Consider the following 17,076-nt stretch of genomic DNA (forward strand, 5'->3'; position numbering starts at 1 on the left):
CGCCACACCTTGACCTCCTTGTCTTACGGATTTTGTGTAGCCATAGAATGAATTGAGCCTTCTAAATTGAAGCTAAAGGAATGAGTTGTATGTTTTTGTATAGGATGTTGCTCTGAGTTCATATTAAGGTTATTTATATGAATAACTTTTTCTGGTTAAGAGGAGATAATGTATTTTGTAATTTAAGTTTAAACATTTAGGCACTACCAGCTTTCGTTTTTACATGAAGTAGTTATTGAGGCTTTTGTTTGTATGTTTTAAACATCTCCAGCTTCATTCTCATTACTCAGCATAATCGTAGGGTCCCTTTTCCCGGTATTAGTTGTTTTCTGTTCTTTCTTTGCTAAGGAATGTAGGTAATGTGAATATAAGAAAACACCGAAGAAAATTAGTAAGATAAACTTTATGCCTTTCCTCTACTTTATTCTCTAAAGAAATCTGTCACCTTCCAAATGGTTTGGGGTCTATTATTGCTATGCTTTGCTGCTTTTCAGTAAAATTGATAATCAGGAATTCATTATCCTCGGAAGAGTTTATATAACTTGGTTACAATACCTTATAATATTTTAACTATAATGTTTTTGGTCTGTAATTTTACAAGTATTATATGTATATGTATGTGCATCCGTTTTTCCAAAGAGATATGAATCAATAGAACCACGTGATATAGTTAATTCATATTTTAGTGAAATAATTTAGATGAAATAATTATATATGGAGTAGTCAATGAAGTTGTATTTCTTTCAAATAGTTGTTTTGAAATGCCTTATAAGGACAGATTAATATAATATTTAAAGCATGTATATTGTATCTATCTAAAAATAAGTTTCTGGCATTTTTTAGAGGTATATGAAGTTTGTTAAAACCCTTTTTAGCTAATTTTCAAGATGTTAGGTATGTCTTGAAATTTTGATTATTTTACTTTTTAGTTGCATTTTTTGGCCAAATTTCTAGCAATAGATACGTACAAAGTGATGTAATAGATACTTGGAGATAGAAATGTATATTTATCCTCTTACTACAATTTTGTAGGAGGATAAAGAATAATGTAAGGAAAAAGTAACAAGAGAGTTTGTATGAAAGTTTAGATGAAGGATAGGGCCCCTTCTAGCTGAGAGAGTTGGGTTTCGGGTACAGGGGAGAAGTATGTTAAGATGTTACGGCTAAGGTAGGTATTGATAGATGTAGGCAAAGTTAGATGAAAGGATATCCATTCTAGGTATAAGGAGTGGCATGAGGTAGAACAGTGAAGAGTTGTTAGGGAACTTTGCAATTTAAATTGGGTCAAGTAGAAAGCACATGAGCAGAAGTAATAGGGATACAGTGCTGTAAACTCCAGTTTGGGCCACATCAAGGAGGGCCTTGAACGCTGATCTAAGGAACTAGACTTGTAAAATACGAGCACTAGGAGTAAGGGGCTGTTGCAAGTATTTTAACATGAAGATACCATGATGCGTACTATGCCTTAAAAAATATTAATTTGACTGCAGGGTTTAATACTAATTGATAGGGAGGAGACAAAAAGCATAAACAGCAGATTGCCTGCTACAACTGACCAAGTGAGAAGAAATGAGAAAGAGGTAGATACCAAGACCTTTTGAAGGTGGACTCAGAACTTGGCCAGTGATTGCGTTTATAATAAGGCAAGGAAAGGAATAGTGAAAAACTGTGCATGACTGTGAGAATGGTAATACTGTTAAAAAAATAGAAAAAGGAGGAAAAGTGAGGAGTGACAGTTGGGTTTAGACATGGGGATTTTCGATGATGGTAGTAATCTCAGGAGAAGAAGATTCAGACCAAATTATAGGAATTTGGAATTCATTTACACAGATAAACTGCAACTACATAAGGTTGTCAGGGCAAAAGGTAGAGTGTTGAGAGACGATGACTCAGGACAAAATTTTAGGGAATGCCTACATTTGACAATGAAGGGAAGAAGAAATCCGAAGGCTGGGGATATGTTAGATTTCCCTTCTGGTTTGAGAAATGAGAGAAGGCATCCCAGCAGCGACCTGAGCACAGACGGGGAGGTGAGGACTGGGTTTGGTGTAATGAAACAGGCCAGAGGTGAGGCTCCAGAGGGGCAAATGTGTGCACATGGGGATTTGGAAGCAACCAATCAGAAAGCCTTCAACTTCAAGTTTTATCTTAAAATGTGGTTTTAGTAACAGATTTAAAGGAAAAAACGTCTCGTGACTCTAATCTTGTATACTAACATTTCCGTGTTATTTAGGGATCAGACTTGTTATAACATAATTCCACTCTACAATTCAATGAAGAAGAAAGTTTTGTCTGACTCTGAGGTATTTAATATTTCATTATAATTACTACATTGGTCTTCTGTGTATGAAAAGAAATTTACACATAGTAGTTTTCAGATAAATGCCATTATAAAAATTATTCCTGTCTAATGCTGTGGTTAATTTTTTAAAAAATGGTTCAAAATTTTCTCGTTACAAAAAAATTTGTTGAACAGTGAGGGATGGGGGAGAATTTTAATGAGTTTGTAAAAGTGTTCCAGCTGTATATATTATGGGTTGTCCAAAGTGTAAAGGATATAATTGGTATATAAACAACTGTAGAGTATAATGAAATCTAGAATGTTTAATGAATCTGAGAAATTATTGCTTCAAAGGAAGAAGAGAAAGATGCTGATGTGCCAGGAACGTCTACCCGAAAAAGGAAGGTAATGTATTTTTTGTTTTAAAAGAAGTACTTAATATGAATTAAACGGTATTAAAGGCATTTTTTAACTCTTAGTTTTTTTTTTAAAGACAGATTAAGTATTTCTTCCAGATTGGTTTCCATCACAGAATGCATGGTCTTCAGAACTAGGTGGATGATATTTTCCATTATTTGAATTACTGTATATTCCCTTATTATCTAAGACTGCGTTAAAAATACAAACTAAAGGGGCTGGCCCCGTGGCCGAGTGGTTAAGTTCTCGCGCTCCGCTGTAGGCGGCCCAGTGTTTCGTCAGTTCGAATCCTGGGCGCGGACATGGCACTGCTCATCAGACCACGCTGAGGCAGCGTCCCACATGCCACAACTAGAAGAACCCACAACGAAGAATACACAACAATGTACCGGGGGGCTTTGGGGAGAAAAAGGAAAAAATAAAATCTTTAAAAAAAAAAAAAAAATACAAACTAAAAGTGTTATTATGTTAATATATTTGAACATTTTTATTTTAGGACCATCAGCCTAGAAGAAGATTACGTAACAGAGCTCAGTCTTATGATATTCAAGCATGGAAGAAACAATGTCAAGAATTATTAAATCTCATATTTCAGTGTGAAGATTCTGAGCCTTTCCGCCAGCCAGTAGATCTCCTTGAATATCCAGTAAGTATTTTTGAAAATATTTTCTTTACCTGTCAGTTTGCTGTATATCTTATCCATGGGAGTTTGCTGTTTAAGTTGTTATTTTTTATGATTATAGTTTATTTCTTCATTACTTTACACATGTTCTCATTATCTGTTTGATTATATAGAGCATCCAAGTTGAATGGTACGGTAAAATAGAAAGAACCCTGAACTAAGACTCCGAAGAATTGGGTTATGGTCCCAGCTCTGTCTCTTACAGTTGTACAGTATTGAGCAAGTCATTTAGTTTTCTCATCTGAGTATTTTTTACTGTTTATTTCTCCACACTAATTCCACGGATTTATTATGGTGATTATTTAGGAAACTAGAATAATAACCACCTACCTAACCTTCCTTACAGGGTTATAGAGATGGAATAAGAATACATTAAAATAGTTTTCAAATTGAAGCACTAATACAAATGTAAGGTGGCATTTTTATCTATATTTAGGTTTGATCTTTATGAAATTCATGGTAACAAGGTTGAGTAGACATGATCCAAGTATTTATTTTAGCATGCACTCTTAGCAATCTAAATTTAGCTTAAAATGACTCTCGCCCAGTACATAGTTGTATATCCTAGTGGTAAGTCATTCTAGTGCTTCTGTGTGGGATGCTGCCACAGCATGGCTTGACAAACGGTGCATAGGTCTGCAACCAGGGTCCGAACTGGCGAATCCCGGGCTGCCAAAGCAGAGCACGTGAACTTAACCACTTGGCCACGGAGCCAGCCCCTAAAATTTTTTTATTCGTTTATTCAGTTATTAAATATTGTACAGTTCAGTAACCTTTATGTTTTCAAATGAAATATTTTATAAGAGATCTGTAGTATCATCTGACTTCATTATCTGGTTTTTCTGCATGTATTCTAACTTGCAGTGATGAAAATAGAGAAATTTCATCAATAGATTAATATCATAAAATGCCTTTTCTTGCCATTTAAAAATCAAGAAACATGGAATCTTAAATATAGAAGGTAAATCTTTAATTCCAGCAATGTGATAAACTGGGCTAATTCGAACCCTAACCTCCAAAAAACTCTTAGAAGAACTGAGCTCATGCTACATGCTCTGGTTTTCAATTCTCTGTCTTTTGGAACCTGTGGATTTCCCTTTGTTTCTTACACGCCCAACTGTGTATTTTTGAAAATAAGTTATAATTTACCCAGTGCCTGCAAGTGTTTGTTATTCTGGGCTTGTCTCCAAAAAAGAAGAGAGAGTTTTTTTTTTTTTTTTATGACAGTAACATTTGATTGTAACATTATTTAGCGTTCAGATGTACATTATAGTATATTTTGAATTCTGTGTAGATTACATCATGTTCACCACCCAAAAACCAGTTAGAGTCCATCGCCTCACATGTGAGCCTAATTATTCCTTTTTCCGTCCCCCCTCCCCCTGTGGAAACCACCAATCCAATCTCCGTTGCCATGTGTTTGTTTGTTGTTCTTTTTATAAGAAGAGAGAGATTTTAGTGTCTAGATTCTAGAGGCACAAGTATTATCACCATGCAGAGACAGGTGAAGCCATGCGAGCCATGGTGAGGAAGGAGATTGGAACTGAGACGTCACCCTCAAATGAGAAGAGTAGAGTAATTCATTCCACAAGGAAGAATGTGTCTGTCTGGCACTCAGGTGTCAAGAGGAGAGAAGTCTCCCTAAGCTTGCACTATGTGGATTTAGAGTCCAGTTTTACACTACCCTTGTGGTGTAGAAATTCATCAGAAGGAGAGAAAAGCAAGCCAGTCCTTGTGATGAGGAACGAATGATAAAAATAAATCACAAACCATATGAGAGAGTGATCCATCGCGTATATGATGATAGAAACAGCAAATGGAAATATTAGCACTCTGTCCCCAAAAGCTTGAGGTAATAGATTATTCTGAAATATTATACGTCATCAAATCTAAAACACCATTCATTGTAAGATGACTGTTATTTTGTGTACAATCAAGAAAGGAAGAATATTGCCAATTAACTTTGTCATTTTGGTTTAAGAGAGAAATGGAGGGGTGAGACGCGTAAGGGAAAAAAAGACCTTATTTGAGGGGGGAAAGGAGTGAGGCAGGTATTTTTAAAAAGTTAAACTAAGTAGAACTTCTGATGAAGTATAAAATCATTGAAATTAAACTCTCTGCAAGAGAGATTAGGAGATATGGATAGGATGAGAAGGTCCAAAATGTATCTTACAGGCATTTCAGTGGGAGAGAGGCAATATTTGAGGAATTAATGGCTGAGCATTTTCTAAGGTTGATAAACATTTGACAAATGTATGACTCCTGAGCAGGGTATAGCAGTAAAAAATCTTTACCTGGAATAGTAGTGAAAAATCAGAACTCTAAGGAGGAAAAAAAAATGTTAAGCCAACTCTACAGAAAATGTGAAAGAGAATGGAGACTATGGTCCAGCAGTCTCCTTTCACCAATGTTGAACTGAGGCTCAGGTGAAGCAGCTTTCCAAGACATATAGCTGTTTATTGACAAAGCAGGGCTCTTAAAGAACAAGAGCCCTTCTCTCCTGTGTCTGGTGCACCAGAGCTATATGTAATATTCTTAGGGAATAAGCAGTATGTAGGAATGCAGTCTCTCTTAAGTATTCAAAATAAGGAGGATGATAGTGTTTAGAACCTTTCCATCCATCAGCTAAAAGTGTTAGCCAGCAAAAATAGCAGAAACAAGAAAAAATTTTAATTTGATCTCTTAGTTATTTTGGTACTCCTTGATGGAGGGTGAAGACTTATGGCTATTGACTGTTTTTTATTACTGTCACAGAGGAGAAGAGAAAACTGGATAATCTGCCTTTTATAATTTCAGAACTAACTATAAATTAACTTAGCGTTACTCTAGCAGAATATTTAAGGCAGATTATGCTCTTCATACTTCAGCTTTTTGTATGAAAATATTCATATTCTGAATTTAATCAGATATTCAAAGCAAGATTTTAAAAATTAAACTTTTTTGATGAGTGTTAGCATGCTAAATATTTTGCCACATTCATTTATTCAGCAGAGGTTTATTGAGTGGCTATCGTATACTGTACTGAATGATAGAAACCAGGAAAAATGAAGTATTCTCCATAAATAAATTTGACATTTAACCAAAGTTTTGCAAAACATTAAAATTTTGTATATCATTTTTCTAACATTTTCCCAAAATCTACAAAGTTTGTAAAGTCAGTATGTCATAATATTCAAGTAATTATAGATTCCATCCAAGTGCTTAGTTACCCTTAAGAGGGTAGAGAGATTGAACACTGTTCAGATGATATTCCCATTGCATAAAGCAATGTTGTAACTACTTTTTCTCCAGACCCCCCACCCTGCAGCTGTCTTAAGAGTCAGGGGTTCAGTCTTTGGAATATCTTTTTTTAATTGACAGTCTTCCACTAAGGATGAGTTTAATTTCTGCAAATAGCCAAGTCATTTAGACAAGGTTTGATACATAAGGTAGACTGTAATACAATGTTTTTGCCAAAATCAAAATTACTAAAAGGTACTAAGTCTGATTTTATTGCATGGCTTTCTAAAGTCACTTAAAAGTGAGACATTTCAGGGCTGGCCCCATGGCCGAGTGGTTAAGTTCGCGCACTCCGCTGCAGGCGGCGCAGTGTTTCGTTGGTTCGAATCCTGGGCGCGGACATGGCACTGCTCATCAAACCACGCTGAGGCAGCATCCCATGCCACAACTAGAAGGACCCACAACGAAGAATAAACTATATACTGGGGGGTTTTGGGGAGAAAAAGGAAAAAAATAAAATCTTTAAAAAAAAAAAGTGAGACATTTCAAAATATTTGGTCAAAGACAGTGTAATTGGACTTCTTCTTCTGGAAAGAAGGAGTAGACATACTTTCCCCTCTTCTTCCCAGTAAGTAGAGTTAAAAATTGTAGATGTTATGTATAAAACAAATAGAAAATTCTGAAAGGTGGAGAGAAGAAGGCAGACAGGTGATGACACAGTAGTGAGTTTCTTGGGTATGCTTTTTGCCTTATATATCCTAGTTTGGATAGTGAAGAAACTGGCAACCTAGAAATGCCAATGTGCACTGACCAGAAAAGCCTACTCTCTCTGGCCAAAGGACCGGGAAAGGGGCAGCCTAGTGACACAAAAAACTTATAAATGATAACTGCTCTCCTCCAGCCAAATAGCACAGAAACACTTGTCTCACTGCTTTACCGTCAGTAAAGGCCAGTGCAGAGCCATCTCCATACATCCCAAATATCAGCCTAGACTTCCACCCCCACCTGGCAGTATGAGGTACCCCTGCCCTGCCTCATTGGATGGTATCAGTGAAAGCCTAATGGGGAGTCAGGGCTTCACCATCAGTGATAACAAGGCCACCATCCATGCAGTAGCGAAGGCACTCCCTTGCCACCCTACATGGTATCAGTGGAAGCCTAGTAAGGATGCCTTCCCAGCAGGTTCAAGTTGCTGCTCCCCAGTCCTCAAATATCAGCACTGGAGGGCAGGTGAAACCTGGACTCCACCCCGACCTGGCAGTGACGAAGCAGTGCCCCCTCTTAGCTCACGCAGTGGTGTCAGGGGAAGCCTGCTAAAACATAAGATTTTAAAAAATCTGGTCTTATACCCAAAATGTCCAGGTTTCAATCAAAAGTTACTTATCGTACTAAGAAAGTTTCAAAAATAGAAGAACCAAATGGTAATAGTAGAACTAAAAAAAAATAACTGAAATAAGAAACTCCCTGGAAAGGACGGAGGTAAGAATCAGTGAACATGAAGATAGAAAAGAAGGGGAGGGGAGGTTTCTATACTTTACTGGAATTAGTAAAATGTTATTGACACCAGTATATTCTGGGTGATTATGTATGTATTATACCTGAGCAGCCACTTAAAAAACTATACAGGGGGCCAGCCCTGTCGCCTAGTGGTTAAGTTCGGCGCACTCCCCTGCAGCTTCCCATGCACAGACCTCACCACTCGTTGGCAGCTGTGCTGTGGCAGCAAGCCGCATACAAGATAAAAGAAGATTGGCAGGGCGAATCTTCTTCAGCAAAAAATAAAAAAAAAAAAAGTTACAGTCATAAACACTAAAGATAAAGCAAATGGAATTCTAAAATCTGTTCAAGTGACCCACAAGAAGATTGGAAAAAAGTAAAAACAGAGCAAACAGAAAACATCATAGTGTGTTTTCCAGCCACAATGGAATCAAACTAGAAATCAGTAACAGAAAAGTAATAGGATAATTTCCAAACGCTTGATAACTAAATAGTGCACTTGTAAATATTCCAAGAATCAAAGAAGTCGTCTTTTTTTTTTTTTTTTAAAGATTGGCACCTGAGCTAACAAGTGTTGCCAATCTTCTCTCTTTTTTTTTTTCTCCCCAAATCCCCCAAGTACATAGTTGTATATTCTAGTTGTGGGTCCTTCTAGTTGCGGCATGTGGGACGCTGCCTCAACATGGCCTAATGAGCAGTGCCATGTCTGCGCCCTGGATCCGAACCCTGGGTCACCGAAGTAGAATACGCAAACTTAATCACTCGGCCACGGGCCGGCCCCGAATCAAAGAAGTCTTATGGGAAATTAAAAAAACACTGAACTCAACAAAAATGAATACAATATATCAAAACTTATGGAATGCAACTAAAACAATGCAGGGAAATTTATAGCACTAAATAGTACATCAGAAGAGGAAGAGTCTCAAATCAGTAATCCCAGCTCTCTCCTCAAGAACCTGGAAAAAGCAGACCAAAATTAATCAAAGGTAAGCAGAAGAGAGGAAATAATAAAGAGCAGAAATCCATGAAACTGGAAACAGAAAAACAATAGAGAAAATCCATAAAACGAAAAGCTAGTTCTTTGAAAAGATCAGTAAGATCGACAAACCTCTGTTAAGATTTAGAAAGCTAAAAAGAGAAGAGAAAAATTGCAAGTATCAGGAATGCAATAGGGGATATCACTACAGACCCTGCAGATATCAAAAGGAATACTACAAACAACTCTACACATTGAAATTTGACGTTTTAGATGAAATGGCCAATTATCAAAGTACAAACTACCATGACTCCCCCAGTGTGAACTAGATCATTTGAATAGCCCTCTAACAAGTAAGGAAATTTAATTTGTAGTAAAAAGCTTTCAAAAAGGAAATCTCTAAGCCCAGAGGTCATCACTGGAGAATTCTACCAAATGTTTAATTAACACAATTTCTACATAATCTCTTCCACAAGACATTTCTCTACTCATTTTGTGAAGCCAGATATCAAAACCAGACAAAAACAGTACAAAAGAGGAAAATGCAGAAATTCTTAATAAAATACCAGCAAATAGAATTCAGCAGTATTTAAAAATTGTTTTCTACCATAACCAAGTAGGGTTTTTTATAGGAATGTAAGGCTGGTTCAGTATTCAAAAATTAATCAATGTAATTCATCATATTAAAGGAGAAAAATCACACGATCATATCAGTGCAGAAAAGCATTTGACAAAATTCAATAGCCTTTTGTTCTAAAAATGTACAGTTCGATATGGTAAAGCATGGTACAGTCACTGTGGCCACAGGAGGAAATGAATACAAGGCTTAGAAGGAAGAAGTTTATTAGAACGAGTCAACAAATGCCACGTAGGGCCACAGAAGAAACACTAGGATTTAGTCAGGTGGCAGAAGACAGGAGCAAGGGAAAGCTTAGGCCAGAGCCTTTATTGGGGTTTCCATGAGAAAGGCAGGACAGGGCAGGGTAAACAGTTTAGGATTGGCTACTTTGAATAATTCCAGTGGTTGCTGGGGCAGAGGAGTGCGCTCTTTTTGTCTGGTACCTGGCCCTGAGATGATTCCGGGCAAAGGAAATAGTGGCTTGCTGTGTGAGTTAGATACGGAGGTGGTTGGTTTGCATATGAAAGACATGATCCCAGTGCAGCCCTTTGGTATCTGAGAATTGGCTAACCCTGGGAAGGGCAGTCTCTTCTTAGGTCTTTAAGGCCTCCAAAATGCCAGAGCATCAGGAATACAGAAAATAGGGCCAGCCTGGTGGTGCAGCTGTCAAGTTCGCACATTCTGCTTTGGTAGCCCTGGGTTCACTGGTTCACATCTTGGGTGTGGACCTACGCACCGCTTGTCAAGCCATGCTGTGGCAGGTGTCCCACATACAAAGTGGAAGAGGATAGGCACAGATGTTAGCTCAGGGCTAATCTTCCTCAAAAAAAAGAATACAGAGAATTAAAAAATACAGTCAATGTAATTGTCCCTGTGATGAATAGATGCCAAATAGACAAATACGTAATCTAAGAAAACAGAACACTATTAATGATAAAAACTCTTAAGGAACTAAGAATAAAGGGGAACTTCCATAACTTGATAAAGAGCATCTATTAGAAAATCTACAACGGTTTCATGCTTAGTCATGAAAAACCGAATTCTTTCATGCTGGGGTTGGGAATGAGGCAAGGATGTTCATCCTTACCACTGGTCTTGACCATGGTACTGAAAATTCTGGCTAACGCTCTAAGGCTAGAAAAGGAAGTCAAAGGCATATGGATTGTTAAGGAAGAAATAAAACTGTCCCTATTTGTAGAGGGCAGTAATCCTGTTTGCTTTATGGTCAGACACATTTGATCATAATTTAAACTTGGTGGTGCAAAGGCAAGTTACATTTTGAAAAATCTAGTCACACACTCTGGGGCTCTGGAAAAGGTGTAGTAGTCTGTATCCCCATTAAAAGATACCATATTTGGATAATTTCATACTGGTCTGTTACTTTTTTCTGCTTGCACTTGTCTGCTTTTATTGCTTCTCATCTCTTGTCTTATTCTGTAGACAATTGATAGGTGGTGACTTTGAGTGAGTCCACTTCTCTGTAGAGTGAAGTGCATAGGCTTTATGACAGCTGTTTACATTCATAATTCTCGATTACTGCAAAGTTCCCAATTGTAGTACTGAAGTTGAGGTTATTAGAACTCAGGCCTCCACACGTATGGTATGTTCACATATTTCCGTTGTTTTTATCTCCTTATCTCCTTTTTTTAAAGTTAGGATTATGTTTCAGCCTTTAGAGTTTATAGGTAGTATAAAGTTTTAGGTTTTTTACATCAAACTTAGATCTGTAGTTGTAGAGCTAATTTTTTTCAAACACAACTCCACCCTGTTTCCTCTTCCCCAAGGGAAGAAAGCATAACTTGTAGGTTCTTGAATGAGAAAAATCCTGTGTTGATGACAATAAAAGAGAGAGGGCATGAAAAAATAAAAATTATTAGAAAAAAGGGAGCCTAGATGAGGGAAAGAAGGAATGATTATTAATGGTTCTAGGACTTGTTCTCATTACAGAAACCGTGTGAATCCTTGTGCTGAGGGGAAATGCTTTATGGTAGTAATGATGATATTAATAATACCACCTGTTTTCCTCTTTTAGGACTACAGAGACATCATTGACACTCCAATGGATTTTGCTACTGTCAGAGAAACGTTAGAGGCCGGGAATTATGAGTCACCAATGGAGTTGTGTAAAGATGTCAGACTTATTTTTAGTAATTCCAAAGCATATACACCAAGCAAAAGATCAAGGGTATATAATTAAATTGTTTTATGTTACATTTAAATTAAATGAAATCAGTAGGAAAGTACGTTAAGTAACTAAATGTTGCTTTTATTTAAAATTTAGAGCAAAATTAACTTTCTGTTATGTTCTTAATGGTATCCTAGTGGAAAAAAGAATTCACATCTTTCTGCTTTGTTCCTTCTGTGAAATAGGACTGATATCACAAATGTTTAGGAATGGTTACTTTTCTTGAAAAAAAAAGTGATTGAATAGATAACACATATATATTGTCTGGGTATATATTAGGGCTATGTAGGCCTAACTTTTCCGGTTATTTTCCATGTTAATGGAAAGGAGCATTTTTGTGAATGATTTATAAAAATGAGTAAAACTATTAATATCACTTACCTCTCTTTGGCCAGACAAGACATCACAAAAGGGTGATACACGGGCATGAAATGAGAAGGAGTAGTTGCTAGTCTAGGTGGCAATGGAAAACAGGGTCAGGCCTTCAGGGATGTTTCAGTATGGTAGAGTTCACAGGAATTTTGTCCTTAGTAGGGCTTTTTAAGAATCTGAAAGCTTGGAAGATTTCTAATCTAAATTTAAAAATATTTTAATTGTAAAAATGCTTCAGTTTTACTCTGTATCAAAAGAGCTTGGGGGAAAAAGTAATATTTAAATTCTAAAAACTTTTTGCTGGAAAAATATTTGTATGTTAATATTTACTGAGTAGGCATTTTCCTTTGAGGAATGTTTGAATAGTCTTTTTTTTCTTACTGTAGATTTACAGTATGAGTTTGCGCCTGTCTGCTTTCTTCGAAGAACACATTAGTTCAGTTTTATCAGATTATAAATCTGCTCTTCGTTTTCATAAAAGAAATACAATAACCAAAAGGAGGAAGAAAAGAAACAGAAGCAGCTCTGTTTCCAGTAGTGCCGCATCAAGGTATTTGATTTCTTTAAATAGCATCAGCTGATCTGTAACTTTGTCATCTAAATGATAGAACTTGGTGTTTTTTAATACTTCCTTTACTATTCCCTATATTGCAGAATGATATATTTGACATGCAAGTTCCTATGATGTGGAGGATTTTTAATCTTTTAACTAAAGCTATACTAGTGTAAGTGCTTAAATTCAAACTGCTAAATCTGTACAGTAAAACAGCATTTTTAGGATAGTGGTGGCATCATGCTTTCTGTCATATAACTATAGCATTTATGACGATCCTTCACTAAATATTCACTTTTCAAAGGCTCACAACCATATGAAATCCACTACAAATCTCATATTTTAACATATTTCATAATAGTACAAATACTGAATTCAACAGTATTTTAAAACTGTGTTTTATTCACCCACATAGAGATGTAACAATGACTAATGACACTATTTTATTTACAGCCCTGAAAGGAAAAAAAGGATCTTAAAACCCCAGCTAAAGTCAGATATCTCTACCTCTCCATTCTCTCCACCTACACGATCAGTACCACCAAGACACAATGCTGCCCAGATCAATGGGAAAACAGAATCCAGTTCTGTAGTTCGAACCAGAAGCAACCGAGTGGTTGTAGATCCAGTTAGCACTGAGCAGCCGTCTACTTCTTCAGCAACCAAGACTTTTATTTCAAAAGCTAATACATCTGCAATGCCAGGGAAAACAAGTAAGAATCAGTTACAGTTTCTAATTGAAGTATAAATAATGACTTTTTTAACTTAAGCTTTTACTTTGCCAAATAAAACATACTGGATTTTAGAAAATTCCAGCAAACACTGGTGGTTTTGCCCTCTTTATTGTTTTTTGTTTTAACTTTTTATGTGTGAGGAAGATTGGTCCTAAGCTAACATCTGTTACCAGTCTAATTCTTTTTTTGCTTGAGGAAGATTGCCGCTGAGCTAATGTTAACCTGTGCCAATCTTCCTCTATTTTACGTGAGGTGCCACCACAGCGTGGCTTGACGAGTGGTGCTAGGTCTGCACCCAGGATCTGAACCTGTGAACCCTGGACCACTGAATGGAGCGTGTGAACTAAACCACTGTGCCACCAGGCTGGCTCCTGTTTTGTTTTAATTTTTAATAATAAGAAGAAAATTCGAGTCTAGGAGTGTCAGTGTAGACTAATGCTTAAAAACGGCAACTGATCCAAACTGCCTGAATTTAAATCCTAGTACCCAGACTTATTAACAGTTTGCCAAGACTTGCCTTCATGATCCTGAAGTGACTGGACAGCTTCTAAAAGGTCTGAAACTATGAAGCGTTTATTTGAGTATGCTTTTTCCCTATTTGAAAGTAGATTTTGTAAGGAAGCTTTAAGCATCCCCCAGGTTTTGTCCTCTTGGCTAAGTTTTAAAAGTAATCCCAACCTTCTTGCTTCTTTTTAGGTTAATTAATTCTTAGCTTTTCATTTTGTGTGTGTGTTTTAGTTCTAGAGAATTCCGTGAAACATTCCAAAACCTTGAATACTCTTTCAAGTCCTGGTCAGTCCAGTTTTAGTCACGGCACTAGGAATAATTCTGCAAAAGAAAACATGGAAAAGGAAAAGCCAGTCAAACGTAAAATGAAATCCTCTGTACTCTCAAAGACATCTACTCTTTCAAAATCACCAGCTGTCGTTGAGCAAGGTAAGGGGTTATTTGTGTCTTCCAGGATGCGGGAGATCTTTCTTAAAACTGATGCTTTTGTTGGAGTTGGCCTTTAGATCGACTTTGCAGGCTGCTCATTTAAAAGTCACACGTTCCGTATTAGTTGATAGGTTCAGTGAGACACCCTTGGATTTACAGCTTTGTGCCCAAAGCACACTAGATTGTCATTAAACTTAAAAAGCCAAGAGAAGCTTGCTCTCTAGAAATAAAAATTTTAGAATCAAAGGCTTTTAATGATGTAAATTAGTTTCTAACCTCATTATTACAAAACGTAAAAAAGTGTATCCAAGAAGTTGTAAGTTAAATTGGATTTATTTAACCCAATGTAGCAGTTTTCGCTTTTCTAGAAAAAATTAAGTTTTTATTACATCACAAAATTCAACACCCTGACCTTTACTAAATAAAGATCGTCTACAGCCAGACCTCTATTCTAGTGTATGACATCTGACCCTTTACAGTTATGCCTCTCGGTTCTTTTGTCTGCTCATTTTCGTCGTAAAAGCTTTGTGTTTGAAAGGTGGAGACAGTAACTGATGGAGTACAGCCCGTGACATGTTAAAACACTTGGGACGTCTTGGCAGCAGGCAGCTTAAGAATAAGCATTTTTTGTCATGACTTCCAAAGTGTCTCTAAACCATTTCCTCTTCAGTGTTCTCCTCAGAAACCTCTCACAATTTAATTTTTCTACTGAAATGTCCTCATTGTGATTAATGGCTTTGGGATCTATCCACCTGCATAAGCTTAAAATCAGGGAATCATCCTCGCTTTCTCTTCAGCATCCAAATCTACGTGATAGCCTTTGGTTTCTATTGTTTCTGCCTCCTTAACATCTCTAAAATTCATTTGCTATTCTCCATTCTCACTTCCACGACCTTAATTCAGGCCGCCTTAATTTCTCACCTGACTGCTGTCCTGGTTTCCTAACTGCCTCGGTTCTCATCTCTTGCTTACCCAGTCCGTCTTCCACATTGCAGCCAAAGTGATCTTTCTGACCACTTCTAGCAGACGTGCACATGCGCACACATATGCACACAATTAAAATTCTTCCCTGCCTGCAAATCATACATGGAATCAGATTTTAACGTTTTTGTGTGTTATATAAGACTCTTCATTACTTGGCTGTTGCCTAACGTTCCAGCTTTCCTTTCTTTCTTTCTCCCTTTTATGTCCCAGCCATCCTAAACCATGTGGAAGTCCCTGAATATTGTTGTACTTTTCTTCCTTCTTTGGAATGATTTTTTCCTCCCAGTTTAATGTTTCCTGTTACCTTTCGTCTCACTTTGATATGTCATCTTCTCCAGGAAACCTTCTCCTGGGTTCTTTAGACAGAATCAAACACTTTTTTATGTTCCCAGGATACCCTGTTCATTGTCTTTGGAGGCACGTATAATGTTGATAGAATTATCATGTGTCTATCTGCGCTAGATTCTGAACTCTCATATTTAATTACTCATGTTTTAATCACCTCCACTTAGTATATCGCAGACAGTAAGTGTTTGAATACATAAGCAAGTGGCTTTGTATATGAGTCTTTTACATTTTTATATTTGCTTCCTTTCTGAACTGAATTCAGAGTTTTCAATAGTATATTGGCCTTGCTTCTGCCACTCCTAAATCCTAGAGAAACCAGATGTATATAGTGAGTTGGTTCTAGCATTATGTTGGGGGGAGGTCCAGTAGCCAATATGATTGAAATACAGTCAGCTATTAAATAATGATGACTTATTATGTAAATATTGACACTTGAATTAACTATTAAGAATCAAGAGCAGTGCTATCCAATAGAAATATAATATAAGCCACATATGTAATTTTAAATTTTCCTAGTAAGGTCTACTAGAAAACAGGTGAAATTATCAATTTTAATAATACATTCTATTTACCCCATTATATCCAAAATAGTGTCATTTTCAACATGTAACCAATATTTCAAAATGCACACTGCTTCAGTGTTCAAATTTAATTAGACATTCAGTTCCTCAGTTGCATAGCTACCTTTCACGTGCTCAGTAGCCACATGGTTATTAGCTGCCTTATTGAACAGCACAGGTTCAGATGAGTGGTTTTTCAACTTTTTTAGCCCCCAAATTCATTTTTAAGAGAGCTGCGTTAGTTCTTAACCATTTTCAGTTATATATTGCTCTGTAAAGTTGATGAAATCTGCAGTCCTTTCCCCAGAAAATGCATCTGGGCATATCCACACAAAACGTGGACCATTTCTAGGAGTTCATCAGGTCTTTTTATAAACTTTTACAGTGGGTATATGGACTGAATGTTTAGACTTTTGTCAGTGTCTTAATGTAAAACAAAGAGATACACAGAATCCTCAGACTAGTCAAGTGTAATTGTTCATTAGAAAATACTTAACTACTTCAAGCACCCACACTTGCATGCACGCATTTCTCCCCTGCTTCCCCCCATCATTGTGGAAAGCCACTAATGTCAAGAAAATCATTGTGCTGTGGGAGTCAGGAGCTGAGGGCTTTGCCTTTTCCCTCTGCCGCTGGCTCTTACCTTCTTACCTTCTGTGAGTCTCTTGATGGTTTTTTCTTGATATTTACGAAGTACAATTCAAAAGCATGAC

The 17,076-nt window shown here is 36.9% G+C and overlaps 1 protein-coding gene across 4 annotated transcripts in view; it reads left to right on the plus strand.

Annotated features, from left to right (window-relative positions):
- The window catches only part of PHIP (pleckstrin homology domain interacting protein), a 130,952-nt gene that overhangs the window by 107,029 nt on the left and 6,847 nt on the right, over positions 1-17,076 (plus strand). For all 4 annotated transcript variants that reach the window (XM_046674974.1, XM_046674977.1, XM_046674975.1 and 1 more), the window contains exons 30-36: positions 2,234-2,303; positions 2,636-2,686; positions 3,195-3,344; positions 11,724-11,876; positions 12,635-12,798; positions 13,255-13,514; positions 14,274-14,471. In XM_046674974.1, coding sequence (XP_046530930.1) covers positions 2,234-2,303; positions 2,636-2,686; positions 3,195-3,344; positions 11,724-11,876; positions 12,635-12,798; positions 13,255-13,514; positions 14,274-14,471 — 1,046 coding nt within the window. The remainder of the gene's footprint in view (positions 1-2,233; positions 2,304-2,635; positions 2,687-3,194; positions 3,345-11,723; positions 11,877-12,634; positions 12,799-13,254; positions 13,515-14,273; positions 14,472-17,076) is intronic.

This window comes from Equus quagga, chromosome 11, assembly GCF_021613505.1.
Source record: "Equus quagga isolate Etosha38 chromosome 11, UCLA_HA_Equagga_1.0, whole genome shotgun sequence".
Lineage (NCBI taxonomy): Eukaryota > Metazoa > Chordata > Mammalia > Perissodactyla > Equidae > Equus > Equus quagga.